General features: G+C 42.9%; 1 protein-coding gene across 12 annotated transcripts in view; it reads left to right on the forward strand.

Moving 5' to 3' along the window:
• The window catches only part of CREB5 (cAMP responsive element binding protein 5), a 264,451-nt gene extending 240,126 nt beyond the window's left edge, over nt 1-24,325 (forward strand). For 11 of the 12 annotated variants that reach the window (XM_080580472.1, XM_080580466.1, XM_080580467.1 and 8 more), the window contains 4 exons: nt 9,884-10,207; nt 15,513-15,740; nt 16,402-16,510; nt 17,499-24,325. In XM_080580472.1, the coding sequence (XP_080436598.1) occupies nt 9,884-10,207; nt 15,513-15,740; nt 16,402-16,510; nt 17,499-17,662 (825 nt within the window). In that variant the 3' untranslated portion in view covers nt 17,663-24,325. Of the gene's footprint in view, nt 1-9,883; nt 10,208-15,512; nt 15,741-16,401; nt 16,965-17,498 lie in introns of all 12 variants that reach the window. The other variant, XR_013946701.1, reaches the window with a different exon arrangement.
• The last annotated feature ends 2,658 nt before the right edge of the window (nt 24,326-26,983 follow it).

The following is a 26,983-nucleotide window of genomic DNA, read 5'->3' on the forward strand; positions in this document are numbered from 1 at the left end:
CCACTGCTTCTGGCAGGCGGCTGGTGCGTGGGAAGGTGGCCGGGTCCCTGGGGACTCTCACTGGGGAACAAACACCCACAGTGCCACAGTCAAGCGAGGCAGGATGCTCTCTGTACCTGTCGCTCAGTGCAGGAAAGGATATCCTGCTCCTGTGTCAGCCACCGCAGCTGTGGGTCTAGCCAGGCCCCTGACCCGTGGATATTTGTTCTTTTGTCCTGTGGTACGTGCTGCAGGACAGCCCAGTGCAGCTGTCCAGAAATGGCAGGATGAGTCAATGGCTTACCCAGCAGACAGCATCCTTCCCTTCCCTGGGGATGGCTGTTTTCTGGTTTGCTCTGACACATCGCCGTGAAAAGCACGAGTGCCAAAGAGTAAGCATACTGTGCAGAAGAGAGTGAGCAGCTGGAATACTGCATTTTAGTAAGTCAGTGCTTGTCCTCTGAGCCATGGTAAGAGTGTTGGGATGCATTCCTAGCCCCTTCCAACACGAAGTGGAGCCTACATAAACCACTGTCACGGTTTCTTTTTCCCAATGAAAAAGAGTATTTCTGGGTTCTTTTTGTTTCTCATTTCACACTGTAACTATCATAAAGTGTTAAAAAACCTCAAGGAACTTCTAGAGTAGCTAGCTGGGAGAGGGTTGAGATCTTGCTGTTCCCGGAGCCTCAGGTAGCTTTGAAATACAATGCACCTGACCCCAGATCCCCCTGTTTGAAAGCAGCTGATACATGCCGGCGGTGAAAAACAAGGCAGCAACTTGAGCTGCGTATGGATGAAGGGGGACGGCATGCAAGTGGAGGACAAATGGGGCACGATGGAGGCAGCAGCCTGATGGGAGAAGTCAGGGGAAGACTAGTGGAAAAGGTGGGAGGGTGTGCACGACCTTGCAAGGTGGTGTGAAAGGACAGCATGTATCAACATTGATTTGCTGAATGCTGAATATTTATGATATCCTGGCAGATAACTGTCAGCGTAGATTATATTTATTTTATTACAGGAAAAATTGACACAAAATGAACGTGTTCACACTCTTCATAGTTTGTATCTATGTACTACATGTGATACACGAGCACACAAAATTAAAAAGTCACTAATGACCTAGGTTGTCTTAGGCAGATAATTGAAAACTGCTGAATTAAAAAGTTTTAGTTTAGCTTTTTTTTTTTTTTTTTTTTTTGGGGGGGGTGTCAAATGCTGGTATTCAGCTTTATGAATGTGTGAAATAACCCATAAGAATATTCTCATTTTATATGTCTCTGTACTGTACCTTAAATTCTAGTCTTCAGAAAAAAAAAAAAATCCGTGAATGCTTGAAAAATATTTCAGGAATCACTTAAATTTAGAAATGAAGGGGGAAAATAACTTCACCTGAAACTACGTGGCGATGAGACAAGTCTAATTACCTGCATTGAATTCTCCAGTCAGGCCCAATAGGGTAATGAACATCAATACTCTTTCACAAAGAGCCCTGGGATCCCTAATGGCTGTAAGTGGTCAGGGCTTTGGTTTTACATTTCAGGAGTCTGGTTGGTATAATCTTGAAACAAAATCTGCAGATCAGATCGTAGCCTATACACAGTCAATGGATTTGTGTGAGTGTGTGTGTGTGTACGCCCTTGAGCACTGCACATCTGGATGAAATCAAAGCACTTTTAACTGCACATGTATCCCATTTCTGGCTTGCTAGTAGCCCTTTAAATGTGCTGGGTTTAATCCAGGAAAAACGAGTATTCAAATCACACCAGTGAAGGAAAAAAAATGAACAGCAACAACAAAAAACCCAAGTTTTATATATTTGGATGGCATTTTTCTTTGAATATGAATGACTTAATCATAATCAGCCCTAGTGAGAGGTGGGCGATGAAAGTTCAGAAATCTTCAGACAGAGAAAGACTTTGAACCAGCCTTTCTCATGTCCTTGGTGTATATATTATGCTTGTGAGAGGGAAAAAGAAAGAAAGCAGCTTGCATCTTCTGTAAGAAAACTGAAGTCACTCTTTAAGGAGTCTGGAGGCTTCAGAGCAGTATTCAGCTGAGAGAAATTTGTACGGTGCTAATCCAGTCTGATCTTTGAGTACAGATTAAAATACTCAAACCTACAGCATTGTTCCCAATGTTAAAAAGTGCTCTGATTTGAGGCTTTGGTACGTATCTGGCTTGTATAGTCAACCCAACCTTCCTCTGAATTCAATTCCCACTTTTCTCATTTAATACATTCAGAAGTGTTCATTATGTGCTCAGGAAAGTTATATATAGCAATACGAGCACTGTGCAAGTACTTCCTGCTTTCATTGCACTAGAAGATGGGAACGTGGTTTTAGAAACCTGGTTACAGCCTTGGCTTGCCAGAACAAGGAAGACCTGAGCTCCAGCCCCTTGTCAGAGTCTTCCCAAGTATTTCATGTCCAACGTGAAGAGAGTTTGCTGTCTCTCAGCTCTGGAGTAGGCTGTAATATGGGCATTAAAGGACACATCTGGAAAATGTGCACTGCAGGTTCAGGTTTCCTCAAGCCCAAATTTTGCCACTTCTTTGCAGGGTGTAATACTGAACACTTTTATTGCCACTCTTCCTTTCCTTTCCTTTCCTTTCCTTTCCTTTCCTTTCCTTTCCTTTCCTTTCCTTTCCTTTCCTTTCCTTTCCTTTCCTTTCCTTTCCTTTCCTTTCCTTTCCTTTCCTTTCCTTTCCTTTCCTTTCCTTTCCTTTCCTTTCCTTTCCTTTCCTTTCCTTTCCTTTCCTTTCCTTTCCTTTCCTTTCCTTTCCTTTCCTTTCCTTTCCTTTCCTTTCCTTTCCTTTCCGTTCCGTTCCGTTCCGTTCCGTTCCGTCCCGTTCCGTCCCGTTCCGTCCCGTTCCCGTTCCTTTTTTATTTTTCTTTTCCTTTTTCTTTTCCTTTTTTCTTTTTCCTTTTTTATCTGTGTTTTCCGCAGGTGATAAGCTGGCAGGCATGATATGGGAATATACCAGTGATAAATCTGGCAGAGTAACTAAGCAAAAGACTGTCTATTTGGAGAATGAGGATGGAGATTAGATATGTACCTGCCCACTGACTGCAGGCACAAGCAATTAATCCCCAAAGTGTCAGGCATTTTGCTGTCAGAAACCTGCCTCTCCAGGGGTAGGTAGCTGCTAAGTAGCAGCTTCGCTTTTGGACTCTGGCACATAGAGGGGAAATGAGACAGAAGCTGGTTGTATTTTTTGGATCCTTCTGTTGGTATTGTATGTTGAAATTATATGACACTATTTGCCAGTAATAAATCATTTCGCTGTCTGTTGTGTGATTACATAATTAAATATCCCTTGTCAAGGATACAAATGCAGGGATTGACTTAGACTTTGTGGGAATTAGGGGTTTGATTTTTTGAACTTTACATTTCCTGACTCCTGTGCAAATCAAACCCAGTTGTTTAATACTGCATTGAGAAATGATTCATGCAAGAAACAGTATATAGAGAGAAGCACAAACCATATTTTCAGTGTATTTTCTGTCTTGCTTATTATTCATTTGTTCAGTACAATACATGTAGAATAGGCACGGAGAATTTAGTATTTTTCTACTCGTCATCCTGAAAAAAGGTGGTGCATTGCGCAAGGATAATGATGTGTGTGTCCTTGATAAGGTGCTTTGAGATGAAGAGAAGGAAATTGCTAGATGGGGATGGGATGTGAACTCACTTGTGCTTTCTGCTCTTCCTGGAGTTGCCATTCTCAATGACATGCTATCACCGGAAGATGGCAGTTCTGGCCAAGTTCCCTTGGGCCACCCTGGCTGCCACCTGCATTGTATAATTTAAGACTGGCACTAGTCCGGAAAGGTGTCACTTGTCTTGATGTCCCTGGGAAGCCAGGCTCCTCCGTGCCCTGAGTTTGGAGATACTGCAGCAGCTATTACAGCTGACCTGTCCTTGCTCAGCATGGTGTCTATTAGTTTTATTGTTGGTTTGATTGTTTGCAGTTGATTCTCACTGCTTTCTGCTGAAGTTCAATTCAGTTTGTATTTGGAAGGACAAGGGAGCAAATTTGTTGTTTTTATTAGAAACTAAGCTCTACTGAAGGCTTGATGACGATCCATTGTTAGTGGTGTTACAAAATCCGACTAAGTGGGCAAGAAAGCACAAAGGAAAGGAAAAGTATAGTTCAGATTTGCCAAACAGCCTGAGAATAATTAGAAGATTAGCAGTTTGGCACTGCTTATGGGCAAGTTGTGAATTAAATTCATCCCCCTTTTCACTTTACATTAGTGCGTGTCACTTTGGTTCTGGATTTCACATCCTTCGCACACCTCTCACTCTTCCTGCAGTCAATATACAGGACTGTCTTTTATTGCGTGAGAAATGAAGGAGCAAACGTTTAATGCGGCATTGGAGACTTTCTAATCGCCAGCCTCTGAAATGTGGTCATAAGTATCTGCAGTTCACTTACTGGGTGGAGATGAATCGCTTCCAATTTGCTTTTATGAATGCGAGTGGAACACTTGCAAACAGTGGTTTCTGTTATTGACACTGAAATGCTTGTAAGCAGCCAGCTATAAAAGACCAAAGTGGCATTTGTGCTTAAGTTCTCTCACCACCGTCACACTTTGAGGAAAGGATTGAATTCAGTGTGATGCGTTGCCGTACACTGAGCGACGCTCTGTTCTTCGCTTTAGCTGCCACGAGCTCAACTCCGTGTGTTCATCTTGGGTTTGCTGTTTGGATGAGAACTAGTGTAAAAAGATTTGACCATCACAGATGAGAAAGCAATATTGGTGCCACTGAAGTCAATGGGATGCTTGCCATGAAGTTTGGCTAAGCAAGATTTTCACCTTGTGGTTGTTACCTATTTGCAGATGTCTGGGGATGTTTGATGTCAATGTTTTTCTGATTTTCCATCTCTCTCAAGTCTCTTCTAACCCCTGTGTGGAATTTATTACATCCCTGTGTAATAGGGACTAGAATCACAGTCACTAGTACAAGAAAATATCTTTGAGATCACATTCCAGCTGCCTGCAGAAACCTGATAAAATCTCCTGATAAGAATATACCAGACATTAAGCTGATACTACAGCTGGTCTTGTCCCTTCTCTACTTCAGTGGGATTTGGGCAAGCAGACCAGGAAGGGAAGAAAGACTTTAATGAGCACAGCAATGCATACTTATTCAGAAAAGCTCAATCCCATTCAAAATCAGGGCTCCATGTCTGTCCCAACCTAAAATTCATCTGGATGACATAATAGCTTATTGCCTGATACAGCCACAGACCACTCAGGTAGTAACATCTGTAAAATTGTAGGGGATGTTTTCATTTCTCCACAAAGGAATAAATGGGAGGAAGTTGTATTTTATTTTCATGTATATATTATGGCATATATATAATATAATATTTATAGCCTGTTAAACTGTAAATATAACATGTTATAAATATTACAAATATTTATATAAATATGAAACCCCCAAAATGATTTGAGTTTTTAGTTGTGGGAAAAGCAACCTCCAAAATGACGGTTTTAATTATCTTTTTTTTTTTTTTCCTTCTAATAAACGGAAAAAATCCCAGTGATTTTTCACTAGCAATTTCTGAGAAAGAAAAGTGGGAAAAAAACAAGAACACCCTGAAATACATGTCACGATGAAGAAATATTACAAAACGAAACAATCTTGAACTGCAGAAGTGTTCAGGGAGCTGATATTCTTTTTCATTCATGATCTGAAATGCTTGCAGCCCATTTTTGGCAGACAGAAAATAAATTGTGGTCTACACTGATACAGAGAGAGACATCAGGCAATTCACTACTCTATAATGTCAGGCTTAAGATGGAAGAAACACTTTCAGAACCAACTGTTTCCCGAAAACAATATTCCAGGTACAATTATAGCTTATTTGAGATGTTAACTTATATGATATCCAGTGGGGTGGCTTCAAAGTAGATGTGTCAGTTAAGTGCATAACCATGAGCAATAACACAGGGAACACAATACACGTACCTGTGGAGCAATAATATCCATTGTTTCTGTTTCCTCCTAAACATCAAACACGAGAGTTTATGTGCTTCTGGCTTCCTGTAGGATCAAAAGGGAGTTTTCTTTATTTACTCGATCAGAGGCAAAGCAGACTGTGCTCTGTCAAATGGTTTCTCATCTCATCTGCGTCAGCGGCTGCCATGAATGGAAATGCCATGATGGAGTGGAAATCAGCTGTAACTGATGTTGGCTGATGTGTCAGTTTGATCAAATAATAATTAAAAAAAAATCAGTAAGGGACAAAAGATTGATAAGATGAGTACCTGCATTTCTTGTTGGCTTGAGTGGGATCTCCAGGTTGGGGGAAATTTTTTTTTAAATTGTACTATAAAAAGAATGAACTTGGGGACTGGTCTTCAAGAATCATTGTCAGTGAGGTTAGCAGAAATTTTGGTTTTTGGTGAGAACAGCTCTGAGTGGTGAGTCCTCTGTTTCAACCCCATTTGGGGAGCTGCTGAGTGCCCCCAGGTTCTGGTGTGGTCAATGACACAGTTCCTGAAAACCTGAATGGCCGCAGGATTGGGTCCTGGGTTATAATTTCATTCTAGATTCGATTTGCTAATGAAGTCAGTGCAGTAAGCTCAATTTTGATGCCATCTCATTTTATTTGACACTAAAATAAAGCAGCTGTTTGCAATTAACACACATAAAAAGAACAATAACAAAAATGCAGCCTCCCTTCCAGCCCTACACATACACAATGCAAAGAGTTCACCAAGTTCTGGTGATTTTTTCCCCCTGTGCTCTAAACTAAAACATCAAAACCAATTGATCTCATTGAAGACTGAACGAAAAAAAAAAAAAAAGTTTATAGTTCCCCAAATGTGTCTGATTGGCAGTGGTAACTTGTTAATGAAAGATAAATGCTGCCGTGGGTGCATGAGCATGCTGGGCTCTTGCTGCTGCAGAGCTGATCTAAGCACGAAGTTAAAGAGATGCGAGGGCCAGGCGATCGCTGCTGCTGCGTTGGGATGGGATGAGGTAGATAGCTGGTTTCTTACCAGGACTTGGATCCAGGGCAGCTGGCCCACCCTCCCATTGGGAACAGTGAACAAGGAGCTTGTAAAATACACAGACCAAATGGAAATGACCCCTATTGACTGAAACCAGCTGCACGTCAGACCTCTCGCTGTCTCTCTTGATTTGCTATCTCAAATAAATGGATGTGGTAGAAGGGGCTATGGAAAGAAAACAAAATAATTTATTCTCCTTGAAGTTGTGCCACACTAATAAGCCACAGTTTTTACAGCTGAAAAAAAATAAAAATGTTTATTTGCACATTAAGTTTTTCCCTCCTTTTTTTTTTTTTTTTTTTTTTTTTTGGCTTTGAAACTCTGCAGTTTAGAATACAACTTGCTGCAGTTCAGTTCCAGAGCTTTTTTGACAAATATAGCATTGATAGATTTTTGTTAGGTATTCATTGTTCATAAAACTGCCGTCTAATGACAGCTTAGTTTTGCATTGTGATTCAGAAAACAAAGTTACGATAGCTTTTGTTGGTGATTTGGTTTAGAGCTGTGTGGTGGCTCAGCCCCATGGAAAAGGTTTTAACCAGTTTAAAAGAAGAATGATGTGCAGACTGACTCAGCTGATTCACGTGGTGTTTTCTGTATTTTTCTGAATACACTCCTGGCTAACACCGGTTACTCTGAGCATTGTAGCTGCTTGCAATTACCAGGGTAGCACTTGAACTCAGAAATGTTAAGGATGACAGCTGCTCAAGTCCTCCAAACACCCAGGACAGGTTACTGCTGTTGATGTCAGATCGAGCTCATTTTGGACTTCAGAAGTAAATACTCAGCAGCAGGGTAAGAGGTATTTAACCTTGCTGCTATGGTTGCCTCGATCTCTGTTTGAGAAGATTGTCAGGTTGTGACATGTGCCATAGCGTGGTAATAATTTGATAGGCTTTCTGTGAGGAACCTTAAAGTCAGCAGTCTAGTTTTCCTTAATACAAACTGAGGCACGGATATGTCTTACAAAAGTATCTTTTCTTTTTTAAAGTCTTCTTCAGCCAATTGATCATTAGTGAAATAAGCTACCAAACTTGAATTAATGGATCTGTTAATATGCCTCACTGGAGTGACCTTCATAAAGTCTGCAAAAATGTATGGGATACAAAAATTATGGGATTATATTTTGAATTGATCCTGTTACTTTTTTTTCCTTCTAAAACCTTTTCTCCAATATTTTCATTTTCTTTCCTTTTTGTTGTTGTTGTTGTTGTTGTTAAGAATTTGTTTCTTCCTCACCCACAGGTGCACAAGTAGAACAGGGTAGCGGCTTTGAACGTAGGATCCTCTACCCATGGCCTTGCAGGGGTATTGCACGGACAGATGCTATTTCAATATAAAGTAGATTGAAATTCTTGTATATAGGTTCTGAGTGTTCTGCCAGGTTCATTTTGCTCTAAAGATGAAACCAAAATGCAATTTGATCTGGTCATCGCTCCTCCAACTGGCAAGACTTAGCCACATGGGCTGTAGGATTTTCTGACTGTCATCTGTGACCCACAACACTTGCTATAGGGAAAGGCACACCTCTGTTTCTCATACTTTTTCTTGCTGGCCCTCCTGTAGAAGGCATCTCTTACTGATGAGCTGTCTGCTCTTCATTATATTGTCTGGCTGGATAATGAATTATGAGCTATTTCACGGGTTATTCAGATCATGCTAGTCTGGCATCAAGTGATACTGTGAACCTCCTTCCTTCCATTTTCTTCCTACCATTTTCTGCTGACTAATTGTTTGGACTGGTGAGAGTGAAGCAAGTGCATGTTGACTTCTTCAAAGTGAAAAGAAGTCTTGGGTAACTGCCTGGAAAAAATGAGCTACATTCAGCAAGACACAGAATTATGGGTGTGAAGGAGGTTTCTACGGACTTAAAAGAAGCCCTTCTCTTAGCTGACACCTATCAGGCACTAACTTTGGCACACTCCCCTAAAACACTGGTGATTTCAGTAATCTGAAGGGTAGGACTGCATCAGCAAGGTGGCTGTATTCCAGTATAATTCACAGCTTTGGGATGGCTGTGCAAATGTGCTGAAAAGGAACCCTTTTTTTCTCTGTATTTCAGCTATCTATCACTTCGGTTCACAACGGCCCTATCCTGCAGTTCAAAACCTACCAGACCTCCCCATTGCCCTTCGGTGGTGTTTTGGTAAAAGTGAAAGAATCCCATCAGTATTACGGAGAGCATTGCCCTAGGCAGGGCTCCAGGGCCCAGGCCAGTACAAAACACGAGGAGAACAGGGGTTGGCATGCAATAACACAGCAGACTTTTGACCCTTCCAGCACAGAAAGTGGATCAGGTTGAGACCACCCTTACTATTTTCTTGTCTTTCTGATTTAAAACAACAACAACAACAGCAAAAACAACCAAGCAGATTGGGTGCTAATACAACTGTAGAGCACTTTGAACTTGAATTGGAAAAACACTTGTCAGTGCAATATATTTATAAATGTTTATTAAAATAAAATCTGTAGTAACAAGGAGAGGGGAACTATGTATCAGACTTTGTTTCACCTTTATTTTCATCAGACCATTCTAGTGAAAGAATACAAGCTTGGTGAAGCTAAAGCTTCTAAGCTGGCCAAACAAAGGAGAATGAAAGCCAGTTATTTTTCCTCAGCAGCACAGTAGGAAAAGTGCAACTGTTAAGTTTCAATTCAGATGTTTACATCTGTACATATTTACAGTGGAAAACTAGATTACAGCACAAGAATATGTTCATTCTCAAACTGAAATAAGATGCTTTTCATCAAGGGAACAGGAAAAAAAAATCTCAAAACACAAGAGAAGGGACCGTTTCCACAATAGCAGAAATCATCTTCTGAATGCTCAGAACTTTGTGCATAAACGTTGAATTTTCTTCCTTGCTCTCTTCCAGAGATTGAAGGCAGCACTGACTCATCACCCTGCCGCCATGTCGAATGGGAATATGAATACCATGGGCCACATGATGGAAATGATGAGCTCGCGGCAGGACCAGACGCCACACCATCATATGCACTCACATCCTCATCAGCACCAGACACTGCCACCTCATCACTCCTACCCACACCAGCACCAGCATCCAGCACACCATCCTCATCCTCAGCCTCATCACCAGCAGAACCATCCCCACCACCACTCTCACTCGCACCTTCACGCACACCCGGCACATCACCAGACCTCGCCGCACCCACCCCTGCACTCGGGCGGACAAGCACAGGTAGACCTTCATGCCACGCTGCATCACTGAGTTTTGCTGTTATGTGGAGTTAAAGCCTGCTGCCTCTATTTTTTCTTCTTGTACGCATGTCTTATTAGATACTAGCCCCTTTGGCTGCTCATAAGTGCCTGCTACTGGTGGCAGGGAAGCACTATTCAGAAAACAGAGTGAAGCAACAACTTGCTCTGGTGCTTAATTTTCTAGATATTTCTAATATTTTACTTAATAAGGAGCTACATGGGTTTTCTGTGCTCTAATCTCTGAAAATTGTCATGCATCCTTTTATGGATGAAGTATATTATGAAGATTAATGTATTATATATGTTGCTTAATGTGCTTGAACCTAAACTTCTCGGGCTAAGATTTAAAGAGCTGTATGTGTTCCATCTACAGAAATGCATAGCACAATATTTAGTGAAGTAAACTGGCCCTGCATATGCATACTCAAAGTAAGGAGTGTGTGTGTGTGGTATGTAAAGAAATAACCTCACTGAACTCAATGGCATATTTATTTCCTGTCAAGATCGGAGATGATAGATTGTTTTAAGGTAAGATACACTGGCTTAGAGGAAAAGAAAAAGGGTTCCAGATCTTGTGAAGGGGATGGCAGCCCCCAGCTGTAGAATATGAGGGCAAGCCAGGATTAGGTAAGAGTGCAGGCAATAGTTAGTGGATATTGTGTCAGGAGAAAGAGACAATCAAGCCAGTCCAAGGAGAGAGATTTAAATCAGGAGGGGAAATCTGAATTGGAATCAGATGATAAGAACTCAGTGAAGGTCTCCATTGAATGAGATGGAGGTCTCTGTTTTTAGACCAAGTATATTGGCTTCAGCAATTTGGGAAATTCAATATCTGAATTGAATGCTTCTTGAACTAATGTACTAGTGAGCAAGGACTTCAGTGAGCAATTTCTAAGAGGAATTCTACTAATATCTTAAGTTTCTGCATCAAGGAGATCAAACAAGAAAAACAGAACTCAGTGGCTAGTGACTGTAATGTGTCAGGTCTGGGAAGCAAATTTAAGGAGGACAAGTAGGTAGTGCACAGAGTGAGGACAAAGAGCCAGCCATAAGAAGTTCAGCCTGTGAAGTATTGTGTTGCTTGCAAATACCTTTCAGACAAGCTCTTAGAAAACATTAAAGAAAATGAGAGGATTTGGCTGACATCCCAGTGTCCCACAACATTAACTATTTACTAACATCTAGCTTTATTATTGCAGAGGCTGCAAGCACATGGGATTTCCCTAAAGCATTTGCTAATGTAAAATGAATTGTCAGCTTTAGAGAAACAGTCTAAATAAGAGAGTGGCAGACTCCCCTGTGAGAAGATGTCCAGAGCTTTCCTAAGTTTAGTTCAGTTTTTTACTTTGTGAATTCAATTATTTTCCCATCTGTTAATGAGTTATTTTCCTTGGAGTTGTTTAAAAACTCCAATAAAAACACATTATCTCATAACAGTGAAACCAAAAGTAAGCTGACGGCTGTCTAGGAGATCCATGAGAGAGTAAGGTGAAGCTGTGCTTAGCACTTCGTGCGTGCAGTAGAGGAAGTCACTCAACCTCTCTGAGGCTTTTAAAATGAGAGTAATAGCAGTGACACCTCACCAAGGAGCTGGGAGGGTAAACATGTTAATGCATGTGGTGGAGTCAGATACCACAGTGTGGGGCACCACTGCTAAAACATCATATTTTCACTTACAGCAGGTGAGGAGAAAACAAACCTCCCAGTTTTGAGAATAAGACATCAGCCGATGAGCCAATGTGCTACAGCTGCCTTTCCTTCTTAATGTATGTGTTGCTGAAGCCAGTTTTGAGTCATTTTGGTTAGAACAGCCTAGGTTCCTTGTGCTTTGCATTCCCTGTTAGCTAGGTACCCCCAAAAGACTTGCAGGCAGACACCAGGGCAGGTGGACTGACTGGCAGCCACAAAGCTATGCCAGATGCATCCTGGCGCCACGGAGTCTCTGGAGCAAGGCCCACACTGTAACTTGAACTTTGCAGGGCACAGAGTGTTACTGGAGGCAATGGGCCCCACCAGGGATCAAGGAGGTCTTCACCTTGACTGTAGGTGTAAGTGTCACCAAACGGCTGTGAACAGAGGGTGATGGCTGATGAGGCTGAGTAGGACTCCTAGGATCATCTGCTTCCTCGCTGCAAGTCTGCTCCCGTGGTGCAAAGACAATCATGATTTCTGAACAGATGCGTTAGTGGAGAGAGTAGAAGGGTTTGCTGCAACAGGGAGACTCAGTAAACACATGGTTATTACTTTTTTAAGCTCATCCATAGTCTTCATGGCATTGGCCACTTTGGGGGTCGGATTGCTCCAGAAGACATTAATTTAATGGTGCATTTTACTAATTATTAATCTCCTTATTCTTCTAAGCCAGATTCTTTGGTTCCAAGCTGCCTGCCAAAAGGCAGTATGGTCCACGTTGCTGTGGGCCATGTTCTCCCGTGTCACAACTTCTGTTATTTTACACCACACTCTTCTGTAATGTCAGCATTCATTTCATGCATTTAACATACCATTTCGGTACACGGGGAGCCCAATGCTTTGCTAGAATGAGTGAATGGGTATTAATTTTACAGTAAGTTGCAAAGAACAGAGAGGAACATTAGATCAAGGAAAAAAGTAGAAATTTCCTTCTAATAGGTATTGTTCTGAGAAAGATCTATTTTACCAAGTTGTAGTACCTCAACTACTATAATCGTTGTTGTGTTGGTCCCATTAATGTTTCTTCGTATCAGACTTACCAGAGTGATAGCTTAAGCAGAGTAGAGGTTTGGATGTTGCTTCTTTTTATTACCTGTCCTACATTTGTCTTGATTATGGATATATGATAGGCATTCTATAAAAGAAAATTAACCTTAATTTTAATATACGTTCATTTTATTCTTACCAGAGCATGCATGTCCACAGGCAGGGTGGGGAAGTCCTGCTAGAGAATGATGCTTAGACAATTACTAAGATATATCCTAACAGATTTCAGGAATAAGAGCTATCTAGTAAGATTCAGTTAATTGTCCCACGTGACATTATTAGTGATGTAATGCTAGCCTTTCTAATTAATATCTGCCAGAGATGGAGAGAAGATTTTGTTGTTGTTCTGAAAATACATGCTGACTGCCCAAACACTGACTGGTACCTTCTGAAAACAAACCGACTCACTACTTATACAGGAGAAAATGACCATAAGGAGAAAGAAAAAAAAAATCTATAGTCACCTTTTGCTGTCTGTGTTGCAGACAGGGAGAGTTAAGAAACAAGACTTTTTAATGCTAGATGAAAAAGGAGAGAAATGGGATAAGAAAAGCTCTTGGTGTCCAGAAACATAAATAACAGATCTTTGAAGTCTGGAAAGGTGTTGTATGTGAGAAAATGAAAGCCCTTTGATGCTCTTTTGACATTAAAAAGGATCTCTGAGGCCTCAGCACTCAGACATATTGCTAAAGAGGTGGCGTGCTCGGCCCCAGCAGACAGGCAGCAGCTGGCATCCCTCGGCGGTGATCTCCTGCGGGCAGCCGGGGCATCATGGCAGGGAAGGGAGCAGGCAGCTGCAGTGCAGGGACAACCCCAGTGTGGGCAGAAGACTGGAGACTTTACCTGCAGACATAAGGACTTAATACACACTGAAATTTTAAGAATCAGGCAGAAAGCGTGGGGTGGTTAATTTATTTTTAGAAGCTTTTAAAAATTTTGTTTTTTTTTCTGCTCCTGCAAGGGAGATTCCCTGACTGTGCAACTGAAAGCTGAGAATAAATCTGGCTTCATGCAAAAAGCATTGTCAGATGCATGGAATAATTACACCTAAAATTGCCACTGTAATTGACACAAGTCAGCAGGGGGAGGGAACAAACAGTTTTTTGAAGAGGGCACTTCACGGTTTGTGGAGAGATTCTAGACAGAAAAGCGACCTTGCAAGACGATAGTATCATTTCAATTGAGACAGACAGATGTGTTAGGCAAACACGTGTTAATTGCTGCAGTTGAAATTCAGAACTCAGCCTGACAAAGCACTCAGTATGTCCACTCCCTATACTCAAAAGGAAGCACCTTGGAGGTCTGGGCCTTTGCCAGAACAACAGCATTAATTTTGAGTCAACAATTTGGGTTTCCAGACTGTTCCAGACTCTGCTGGAGCAGCAGTGGCATGAGCAGCACCAGCGTCTCCAGGTGTGCACCAGCAATCCGACCTGAGCCCCGAGCAAAATCCAGAGCCCAGGGTCCCATGGCCCGGGCACCATGGCAAGGCAGGAAAGCAGTCCAAAAGCTGGTGACTCCCCAGCACCATTTGCTTCAGAAACACCGAGCGTTAAGTCTGAGGCTCATTCCTGACTGGGACGCAGACATGTATTCCACCCGCGGGGAGTCAGAGCTCAGACTGTCGGCCACTGGCCCCATCATGTGCCTCTTCTGTAAGGGCATGGGCCAGTTGCTCTCAGCAGCAGGACTGATAATTTCCTCCACTTGAAAAAGCATAAACACATATTTTTCCATATTTTCATAGCAGAGGGGCTAGGAGTGTTTTTTCATGTCTGCTGTCAAATAAATAATAAAATAATAAAAAGGAGTATAGCATCAAAAAGAGCGCAAATGGAAATGGCTGAGAAGGGGGATATAGCAGTACCTCCATGTAGTGCAGGGATACCAGCCACCCTTCAAAACCCAAGTTTGAATTTAGCTCCCTAAATCCTTTCTTCTGATTCCATCTCATGGACAGCAAGGTCTCCTGACTCCACCATCCACTCCTGTAGCTTCCAGAGTGCCCTCAGACATGGAGAGCGTTTGTAGCTCCCATCCCTAGAGGTTTTGAAGTATGAGAATGGAGGTGGAAGAGCATGTGAAATAAAAATGTCCCAAAATTTTGGAAGCAATTACCAAAAAAGAAAAAAAAAAAGAAAAAAAAGAAAAAGAAAAGAGAGACAGAAATAAGGCCCCTACAGTCTTCTGCTTTGATTAAAAGAGTTGCTGAGAGAAACTTGACATTTCAGCTTTGAAATAGGTGGTGGCAGAGAAAGTACCTAAGTGAAATGTTTTTAATAACTAACCGTAAGGGGAAAAATATTTTCCCTGCTAATATTCAGAGAATCATTTCAAAAAATCTCCCCTTTGACCAGTGCAACTCATTGCCAGCAGCTAACAGCGGTGGCATCTGGCGGTGTCTTTCAAGGCATGCCTTTCCCAGCCCTTGCCAGGAAGCCTGCCGTCCCACCAGCCGCGTGCAGGAGATGCCTCTCCTCCCTTCAGCATCCCTCCCTCCACCTCTCCCCACACCTCAGCACCGTGTCCGACCTCTCCCCCACCAGGTTTCGCCAGCGGCGCAGCAGATGCAGCCCACGCAGACGATACAGCCGCCGCAGCCCACCGGAGGCCGCCGGAGGAGGGTGGTGGATGAAGACCCAGATGAGAGGAGGCGGAAATTTCTGGAGAGGAACCGAGCTGCTGCCACACGCTGCAGACAGAAGAGGAAGGTCTGGGTGATGTCACTGGAAAAGAAAGCAGAAGAACTCACCCAGACAAACATGCAGCTTCAGGTGCGAGCTACTGTCTGCGCCCCCAAGGACACAGAGGCCCTCTTTGTGCTCAGCGCTAGCCCGGCACGGCCGGCGCAGCGCGGGGCTCCGGGCACAATCAGAGTAGGTTAACGGAGGTGTCTGTGTTTCAATTAGGGGAATAATTTCATTTTAGCAGGATAAGCCAGGAAAAAGCTGTCCTGGGACTTAGAAGCCTTCACTAGACAGAGTTGTATTTATTTTCTTGTCACTTTTTTTTTTTTTTAAGTGCCATTAACTCAGCTGTAAAAGACTGCTTCAGAGCAGGGCATGTAGCTAAGCCCTAACTCCAAGCCAGTGAGATGGGAGAGTAAATAGATGGGAAGAGGATGGATGTAACTATGACATAGTCCTGTGCACAAGGATTGGGAATGGTGCCCTTTTTATGGTGGGCACAGAAGTTAGTCCACATGTCAGCTTATGGCATCAAGTCTGGAAGCCAAGCTGCCCTCAGAAGATGTTATAAAATATTGTCAAGGACAAACATTACCATAAACCCAGCTACAGGCACCGAGTACGTCAGTGCCAGTTTTGCCCTGTTCTTACAAAGTTGTAGAGTAATTTCTGTGTTCTGGGATTTAAACTTTGCATAACAGCACATTTTAAGCTCTGTGGCAAACCCAACTCTCTATTTCTTTTCTAGAATGAGGTCTCCATGCTGAAAAATGAGGTAGCACAGCTGAAACAGTTGTTGTTAACGCATAAAGACTGTCCGATAACAGCCATGCAGAAAGAATCACAAGGATATCTAAGTAAGTAGCTGGTATGTTTGCACTGTCTCCACACCACCCGCAGGAAAACACAGTTTCTAGTTCTTCCCTCCAGAACCCCTTCTTGGCCATATATTATCACTTGAGCCTCTCTTCTCAAACGTCATCTGAGCCGTCCCATCTCCTGCCCCTATTTAACCAGCCCTGCTTAAAAACCAAAAAGCCATGGTTTGCATCCAGCACAGCACCGCTGGTCCCCCCCCGTCCCTCCACCCTGCACGGCGATGCGCATGGATGGACGCTGGCTCCCATGCGGAGGATCCCCGTTGAACTCAGAGCTCCAGACCTGCAAGAGTCCTCCTGGGCACAGCGCTGCCAGCACATTAAAATAACTCTCCAAAGGAAGGTTGTAAAGGAAAGCATTACAGGCCCCTCCAGCGAAAACGGTACTGTGCTCTGACAGTGGCGCAGACCAGGCTCGGCGCAGGTTTTCAAGGTTTGTTCTTTTTTGACTCTTAACTTGTGTATTTTTTTTTTTAATCACATCTAATGGAAACATTGAATTGATTATGTCTAGCTGATGCACTTTACAAGTATGGTAACTTATGGACAAATTCTTTGCTTGGCTCTAGAGCGGCTCAGAAGAGCCTTGGGGTTAACATTTTCTAGATTGCAACATTTTCTTAAAATAGAACCCTTTTCTATCTCCTCTGCATCACTATGCATCTGGCTCTTTAACAGTACTCGAAGAAAAAATACATAATTGCATTACATGCCTATCAACTGTTGCTTGAATTAGATTTTCTGTGATGCAGTGCACTGCACTGCAATTTTGATTTCTGATGGAGTGAATAAAGCATTTAAGCATCCCAACACCGGTTTTATAAATCTTAAGATACCAGAATTTTATCCTGGCGTTGGCTTCAGAGTCATTAAGGTACTCGAGTTTTTCCAAGGTCCCGGCTCCTGAAGCCAGGTGAATATCAGCTGGTTGAACGTGTGTTGTCTCTGTCCCTCACGCCCTGCCCAGGTCCCGAGAGCAGTCCTCCTGCGAGCCCAGTCCCAGCGTGCTCCCAGCAGCAAGTCATCCAGCACAACACCATCACGACCTCCTCGTCTGTCAGCGACGTTGTGGGAAGCTCCACTCTCACCCAGCTTGCCAGCCACAGAACAGACATCAACCCAATCCTTTAAGACTGGTTGATCAGAAACTGCTAGGGGAGTGTGGAAGCGTATCAAAGCGTCCTCTGTGCTAAGGACATTTTTGACCGTAACTCAAGCCTGGAAGATTCCTCAGTTCTTGAAAGACTCTGGCTTTCATTTTTATAGTTATTAAAATGTCTTTTATACTTAGTTACATAAAAGGGAGTTATGCAATTAATATGCTATCAGCTTGAGAAATGCTTTGGTGCTTTCTCCAGTTTTTTTGGTACCAGTTATTTGTTTGTAAACCTAACTGTCTATGTACATAGTCACGTTTCCTTCTCACCAATCTAGCCTGAAGCCTCAGAAATACGGAGTTGTGTTAAACTGCAGCTTGTTAGCCAATGTGAGGCATGAAAAGTATTAAACAGAGTCATATGTAGGTAACTAGGAGTAATTAGGCTATAAATATAGAGAGAGGGCATCTGCTGACAGCATCATAAAAAATGAGTTAGCGTTGTGCTATCACCAGAACCCTGTCTTGTATTCAGAGCCTCTTTCAACACGGTTACGTAGTTATGTGGCTATCAGAACAAAACCAAGCCCAAATACTGTGCCCTTTTGTCCAGCTTTCCTCCCAGCTCTCTCTCCCACCCTGCCCTGTTTGTCCTTCCGTTATTCTCACATCTTCCTCCTCCCTTCCCAAGCCCTCTGTCCTTCTCTTCACCAAACTTTTTCCTGCTTTTTTTTTTTCACTCCAAGACATCCTCACTTCCCTCTCTTCCCCTTCTCCCCCCCCCGGAGAACAGTGATAAACAAGCAAAAACTTCAAGCCCCTAAAAAGCCGCCGGCAAGGCTGCTGCTTTCACTAGCTCTTCACCCGCAGCTGGGCTGCGCCAAGCATTTCTGTTTTAAAAAATAGAAATGCTCCTGATTTAGTGCTTTTAATAAACAGGGAAAGGCGAAAGCAGTGCAGTCGCAGGTGAAGCAGGATTGAGAGCCAGCTGTGTTGACGCTAGGAGCCGTGTAAGCTGCTGAGGTAAATGGCTGTGGCACAGTGCAGGCATAGCAAGTAACACCTGAGAATTACAGCAGGGTTTTTTTTTTTGCACTGCCAGTCACTAACATAGCAAATCTCTGTAGTATATAATAATTCAGGAAAGTTCTGTTCCCTAACCTGCTTACATTGTTCTAGCACCAAAAGCTAACAGCCTCAGATTTCATGGGCTATAAATGAAAAATAAATCAGAGTAACCATTCTGACCAGTTGGAAAAACGCCATTTTTAATTACCAGGGAAAGTCCTGCTCTCTGCAGGCATCCCTTTAGATGTACATGGACTTGTCCTGAGCTGGCAGACATCAGTGGAGCTTCACTGACTTTAATGGCACTTATGCCAGTTTATAGCGGGTAAGGAATTGTCTCATAATGACGCTAAAATTTTTTTTTATAAAGCACGCAGCCGCTAAGAAGTGCTGCAAGAATGACAAATTCCACTGCACTCGCTGGATAAAATTCAGTCCTGCAAAGAGGGTCTGTAAAGGGGCTTTATGCCACAATTAAGGGTTTTGTTTGGACTATGCGCCTGCCCCTCAGCACAACGGATTTGCATCCCAGAGTACTAGCAGTGATTGATGGGAAAATCAGAGGGAGATGATGCCAGTTAATTATGCTGCCTTTCAATATCCTGGGACCTGGTTTTGCTCTCAGGGCTGGCAGCGGCAACACCTCCTTCGTCTGCCCCGGGGAGCGGGAGCGGGCTCTGAGTTGGCGATGAGCGTTCAAACATTTCAAACTGCATCTTTAAAAGCAAAAGCTAATTCATGCTGTTCCTGGCAAATGTTCCAGTCCTGAACACGCTTTGTTCTGAAGCGAGATTCTTGTCCTCAGCCGCTGCTTCTTGGGTTTGAGAGGAGTTGTGGGTTTTATGTAGCAGGCTGACTCTTCTCCATGTGGGAAGGAGAGCTCAACTAGTGAAGTGGGAGGCACTGTCAGGAGCAGGGCCCTCGTGGAAGGAAAGGCAAAATTCTGAGGATCATATGTTTCTGAATTAGTTCTTCTCTTGGTATCTAACTTTTTATCAGTATTCTTGAACAGCTCTCTTTCCATTTATGCAAATACATTCAAAAGAAGATTTTTAATGTACAGTATAAATCTTGACTTGATTATATAGTCTAAGAACCAAAAAAAAAAGTTACGAAAAAATACAAATGTAAAGGATTTTCTATTATATTTTAGACAAACGTATACTTTTAAAGTGTTTTAAATACTGAATCTATAATTTTTTTTAACCTCCAGTTGTAATAGCTAAATGGTCTTGCTTCATCATGGCTCCCAAAGGAACTTTTTTCAAATATGCAGTTGAGCAAAATGTTCCAGCTGAGTATCCACGATGTAAAAACAACAAAATAAGCCTTTCCCCTGTGTCTGAATTTCATCATTCACTGTGAAAAATAAAATGCCATCACAGGGTTAATTTAAAAACTTTCCCTCTATATGGGTAGCACTTAAATACATTAAAAAGTAAAAATCAAAGTTGTTGATAATATTAGAATACCCAGTTGAGCTACACTGCACTAGAATTACAGTTTAGCTTCATTTTATTCAGTCTCCTCAATTAAAATATTTAGCTGTTAAACTGAAAGCCTCTACGTTAAAAAGGGAAAAAAAAGGAAAAAAAAAAAGAAAAAAAAAAAAAGAAAAATACAAAAACCTTGCCTAAGTTTTGTTAAATTCAGCAACTTGACAGTTTGACTGATGTGTATTATATATAGCTCAATTATTTCTTTTTTTAATGCTAACTAGGCAAGCCAACCACACATGTTGGCCTAAATGTGTAATTACAATGAAATGTCTCCTCTCTATACTATTGGCCTTTAGGTATAATCATTGCTAGTGATGTGGAAATAAGTAAAGGATGAAAAGCTATTTGCTATTGCTTCTTGTAACTCTGTCGCAGGTTCACAGGCCAAGACAACATGCAGCATATTTATATTAGCTCTATCGGTAAAAGGACCAACCCTGCCAGGCACCTTATATCGCTCACCAGATTCACTTCCACGTGAAAATACTCTTGTTTTCCAGGGGAGGGGTCTTGCAGCCTTTCCTCAAGCCACCGGTCCGGCCGTGCACCGAGCAAAGACCGCAGGAGAAGCTCCTGCCCCTCAGCCCCCCGGGACGGGCCCTCTGCGGGCGCTGGTGGAAGCGGCCTGCTTCCGAGCACGTCACTCGCCATGCACTTACCGCGCTCTTTCGTTCGAGGAGAAATCCTGCTTTTCCACCAGCTGCTACTGGAGGCTGACACGCTTTTCTCTCAAGTCCAGCCCGTTGGTGGGCTCTGTGCCCCGTCCCACCGCCGCTGGACTTCTTGCAGAGCTTCCCCGGCCGGCTTTGCTCGGCACTGCCAGGGCTTTGCCAGGAGGAAGCTTCCCCATGTCACAGATACTCCTCTGGAGGGCATCTCTCGTTGCGTGACAGCCGAAGTATGTTGGAAATCTCAGCCACGGACAATTGCAATACTTGTATCAGACAGAAACTATGCTGTGATCCGGCTCCTTCTCCCCCAGCCCCTTCCCCAGGTCAACTTATGCAAGCCATATTCATAACACTGCCTGTGGGAGACAAGTAGTTTGTGTGCTATCATGGTGTGTTTTATAAGGACGATGAGGATGATTTGTGGAGAATTTCGTGCTGTTTGAAGTTAATTCCTGCTACGAAGCTAAATGTATGCTGCCCATGTTCTGAATAGTGGAAAGTCAATGGTTCAGTGCCTCAGTGCGTGTGGATTTCGTGTGTTAACTGACTCCGTCCTGTTAACTAACAAGCCAGCTATAACTGTTGTTAAATGCCCAACTTTTGAGGATTCATATTTTTTTAAGCAACAATATTTAGTGTTTAAAACTAGCCTTTTAGTTTAGGCAAAATGTGCTTTTTAGCAGCTAATACCTTTTTTAAAAAAAAAGCGTATAGAGTGAATTTATGAAAATTCATGAGGACCAAAGCAATTTTAAAACAGGAATCTATTAATTTAGTAATCACATAGAATTTTATAAAGTATTTATTAATAAATGTTATTTTAACACATTCCATTTGAACAGTATTCTTGTACAGAATCTGTTTCTTTTTTGTTTTGTTTTGTGGTTTTTTTTTTTAAGTTACAATATTAGTTTTGCAATAAACTACTCTAGGTGTGTGTGCATCTTTGCATCTTTATCCTTCAGGGTCTCAAGCAGAAATCATCCATCTAAGATGGAAAAGTTTGCTGAGGTCAGTTGTACAGAAATTCCTAGAATTAAATGTTTTCCTTAAAGCAGCATCTGCTTTTTTTTTTTTTTTTTTTTTTTTAGTAACAACAAAACAAATAATGAACCTTTAATTGTTTCCTTTGTATTGGAAAATGTGCTCTCTCGTTTTAGAAAGCATGGGTCAACATATAACTGGAAAGCCTGTCTTTTTTTCCTCCTTTTTTTTTTTTTTTTTAGGCTGATTACATACATCACCACAGAAGATCTAACCCCATCGTTGTTTCTTTTCTAATATCACATAGTGAGTTGCACTATACTGCCTTATCATTGCCTCTTCTGTCCTCTTACTAAGCAGTGTTCCTTAGACGTAGACCATTGAAACTCCATTATACATCAGATCAAATTACTGGAGGGGGAAGAAGAAAAAAAGATTGATCTATAGACATAAAAACTAAACTGTGCCTATAAAACAAAACCAGTTACAACTAATTAGTATCTTACTTCTACGTTTCAATTATTTATATTATTTTAAAATTGCACTTTAGCTCTCACTCTCTTTCTTGCTCTCCCTTGTTGAATCATTTATAATTCTCTTGTAAAACATTTGCACCAGATACATTTATATGCTTTCACTGGTGGCATATCTACAACTTGTCTCTCACACCTGCCCAAACAGAGAAGCTGAGAACAGCCAGTCTGCAGTGTGACTTAGACTTTACACCCTCTTCATGATAGCATATAAATGTTTTATTATGCAAAGTGTGTGAGGCAGCATCTAAGCTACATTTATAATCTCTCATCCTGAGAACCAAAGTGTCCTGTATAGCGTAAGGTCAGGAGACTGGCTCTGTCGTGCATGATAATGCACTTTGACTGTTGTCCAACCCACAGTAGCTGCGAAGCTGCAGTGATAACAGTGGCCATACTATGTATTAGAAGTTTAAATCAATAAAATATGTTGCCTTATAACTTGACTAGGGACAGCACCTTTAAAAAATAAAAAAAGAAAGAAAGAAAAAAGAAAGAAAAGAGACTAAAAACTTCTAAGGACAAACAAGAGCAATAAAATTTCAAGCGATCTGAACACCAAAAATATATATATATATATCACTTTTTCATCATCTGAAATAATCATGTTATTGCAAAGACAAAAGAGACTGTTTACATCAGTAACCTCTTTCTTTCTCAGAGCTTCCAGTTATCTCAGTTTAATCAGTGGCTTTAGACTAGAGCTAAATTGCTTACTGTTACTGGCTTTCCATAGCTTTCAGAACTACTTTATAGCAAATATTAAAACTCTGCGAGGCCAAAAATGTTGGTGTTCACACACACTCACAAAAAAGATTGATTCTCTAAATGGAAATGTGATCCTTTCCCAGGCTCTCCTTGGAGTGGAATCAATAATTGCAGCCCGCTATATTTAGACTGATGTGTAATACCTGGTATTCAGGATATCCAGTTCTATATTTATGCAAAATAAATGCTACTTATGCTAAGTTTCCCTGGGTGGAAGTCTTCCCGACCCCCCCATAACAGCATGCCAGCTCATGTTGTAAGACTATTAGACCCAAATCTCTTTTTGACTAAAATCTGCGCAACAGCCTTCTGAATGAAGACTGGAAACTCATTCTGCCTGTACAGCAACTGCAGCAGTGTCAGGAAACAAGGGAGGGGGGGCTGATAGGGCATCTGGAGGGAAATGTTTTCCTTGCTGGAATCTAGGAAATTCCAGGTACATTTTTCCCCCCACCCCTAGGAGCTAAGGTTGCAAAGAGATCCCTGTTGGAGACAACCTTTGCCATGCTTCCAAAAGACAAAACATTTTGCATGAGAGGTGTGCTCACTCTTCAGAGTAAGAATAATCGCCACTGAGAGTTTTGCCAAGGACTTCATAATCTGGACCCAAGTGTTTCCCAGCCCATGTTCGTGAGCTCTGTACTTTTCTCTATAACAGCTCATTTTAAACACTGGGTAGCAATCATCCACGAAAGTTGCTTCTTTGGAATATTGTCATTGTCCTGGTTGTAAGGAACTTTTAGCACTGCTTGGAGTAAGCCTAAACTATCGAAGTTTATATATAAATATATATATATTATATTAAAAAAGGTGCTGTCACAGTAAGTTTTGGGCTTGAGGTTGTTTGTATTGTATGCAAAGGTTTTGTGTTTGTTTGTCTGTTTTATTCTGTAAAGCAACCACCTTCCTTACTGGAGGGAGATAATTTTTTTTTTTTTTTGGTACATAAGTGTAAATACTTGCTGCAGCATTTAATATGTTTAATTTTATGTTAAGCTTTTTGTTGCATTGTGAACCCATTATTGTTGCAAATGGACAATGAGTTCATTGAGACTGTTCAACTAGGTCAGATTTTTACATCTCTTTCTAGCTAGAAGAGACAGGATTTTTGTGCATTTGTACAAATGTTAATAATATCACCGCAATTCCAATATAATAAAGCACTCAAATACAAATAATTCCAGTAGTTTGGCTGTGTCTATACCCCAGACATTTTACCGCACAGATAACTCCTGCAAGCTGCTCATCCATGATTTCTTTTCTTAGATGGTATCTGGTGGCTCGTATTTACTTTGTGCTTGGCTGGCCACATCCAGACCTGAAATCCCTCATCTCCCCCAAAATTGGTGGAGATGAGCTCATGGTGCTGGGCAGAGGCCTGTGTGACTGCGGGACTGAGCCGACCTTGCAGACCACCCCTGCACGGGGCCACCATGTGCCCACCAAGGAGACCCGGTGCTCCGCAGGAGCGAGGTCTCCAAAGGTCTTCCAAGCATGGAGGCCGCGAAGCCTCAAACAAAAAAGGCTTACGTGGTGGATCCTAACCCGGGGCCTCCGCGTAAGGATGAGACAAGCTGTTATTTTACTTTTCCTTGCAGCTGGAGTGTGCTTATATCAAAATACACTCTATGCTTGTTATCCCGCCAACCTCGCTTCTTGCCAAAAGCTGCCTGGAAATGGATTTCCTGCTGGGCTAATTAGCTCTAATTGTGATGCCCCTGTTATCTTGCCAACCTCATTTCTCACTATAAATTAGTCCAATACAGACCTTGGCACAACAATGCGTAAACCGCAGTCTTGAGCTCGTCAGGATGAACCCATCCTGAGGTTCATGTGATGGTGCTGGAGGTCCCAGGGTGATGGCCTGACCTGGCCATGCTCACGGCCTGCGAGGCTCAGCCTGGCCGTCGGGACAATCCCACCATGAGTGCTGGGTTGCGGTGTCACCCACCGGGAGGTGGCCCCAGGCGGCATGGCAGGGCTGCTCTCTCGGAGGCCCTGGCACGGGCGCAGCTCCTGCTGCTCTCCCCCTGGTTTTCAAAAGGCTGAATCTGGCCAAGAGCGTTCGCCCTCCTAAAATGGGTAGGAAAAAGGCAGAGTCATTTCACTGTTCCCATTCTCCCTTTGTAAGATCTGGGAGATGGGGCTGTAGACGTACATGGCTCCCTCTCTAAGGGGGTACAGCAGCTGTTTCCCCAGACATTAAGGCACGGCATTATCTAGAGTCATTTCTGAGGCTGTATGCATCTGAATTGCCTCAAAAGCAAGGCTGTCACACCACGGCTTAACCTGTAATTTTACAGCAGGGCTCTTGCTCTGTGACCAAATACTGGAAGAGGATCATCATCTCTATAAAAATAGATGCCTCTCATGAAGGCGTATCACAGGACTATGTTATTGTCCACACAGTTATATTTACACCTGACCGTATGAGCTAAGCAAGATGGATTCAAGCTGAGGTAACTCTGCCCTTTACAGCTGATTCATGGTTTCCCAAACCTGAACGCAGCATTTGTTGCTCCTCCAAGCAGTCTGCTGTTACCACTGCTCTCCCTGGGCTGCTCTGGACAGCAGATGTCATAACAAAGTTATTATTAGAAGAAAGTGGATCAGTGTGAGAGCACGCTCCTGCCCTGTCCTGTGTGGGGAAGCAGCCAGATCTCACCTGAGTGGAGGACGCACGGGGTTGGCGAGAGGGATGCTCTAACTTGCATCATCCAGATGTCATCTTTCAGCATGGGGTGAGAGGAGCTGGCAGACATTAGTGCTTTTTTGGTTGGTGTTGGGGTGAATTTTATAAATGCTGGGATAGAGGGAACACTGAACATGCTCTCAGCTACAAAGCTCTCCGATTACACTCTGACTCTCAGACAGCAGTGAAAAGGGCCAAGGCCAGTCAGGTCACCCCTCTGGGGATCCCCCTGCACACAGCACTGGGGAACACGCTAAGAAATGGCATGGCCGGGTGTGCTCCCCCATCAGCAACCCTCGCTTCCCAGAGCTCCAGCACTGCACTACAGACCCACCTTTACTCTTCTGTCCATGCTGGAGCCAGCGCTGCCCAGCTGAAGGCAGTTAATGGGCCTGTTTAGAGCAGAAAAAAGCATTCCTCCCCACCACAGCTACTGGCCGCTGAGGCCCCACTACAGCTCGGGGACTACCCCCAGAATTACCCTGCTGCACTCGTTTTTGTTGTGGGACGGCTTTATTCCCGCTCATTGGAAAGCTGGGCACATGGGAAATGATCACAAGGTTAAAACAAAAACTTCCTGAGAAGTACTTTCAAGGGATTAAAAAAAATAATAAAATTAAGCAAGGGAGAGTGGGAAAGGAAGAATCAAAGTTAAAACAGGACAGCTAGCACCCTTCAGATCAGAGCTAGCAAGGGAAGGGTTGGGGCTGCATGCTGCGTTCTTTGGTCTGCTTTGTTATTGCAAGGGGCCTAACTTCTTGTGCCTGACTGCAACAGGGACATCAGTTTTAGCAGTGATAAGCAGGGCATTAGTGCTTGTCATTTGCTAAACCCCCCTTCCTGCAGCACTCTTTGCACGTTTTTTTCCTCCAGCCCGCTCTATCCTCCAGTGCGACAGACACAAAGCCACGTTATGAGGCTGACCCTCAGAGCTGATAAAATATTGAAGACGTGTGTGCTGATCGTGTTAGGTAAGCAAATACCCTGCGAGCCCTGCCATTAGCGAACCCGATCAGCCCATTCCCTGGGGACATGCCGCAGCACAACCCCGAGCACAGCCATAAGCAGGCGGGCAGCTCCCTTCCCAAAGAGGGGGGCGCGAGGGGCTGCTCTGCAGAGGGCTGAGGAATTTGCAATCCGT

Source organism: Anser brachyrhynchus, assembly GCF_964034855.1.
Source record: "Anser brachyrhynchus genome assembly, chromosome: 2".
Lineage (NCBI taxonomy): Eukaryota > Metazoa > Chordata > Aves > Anseriformes > Anatidae > Anser > Anser brachyrhynchus.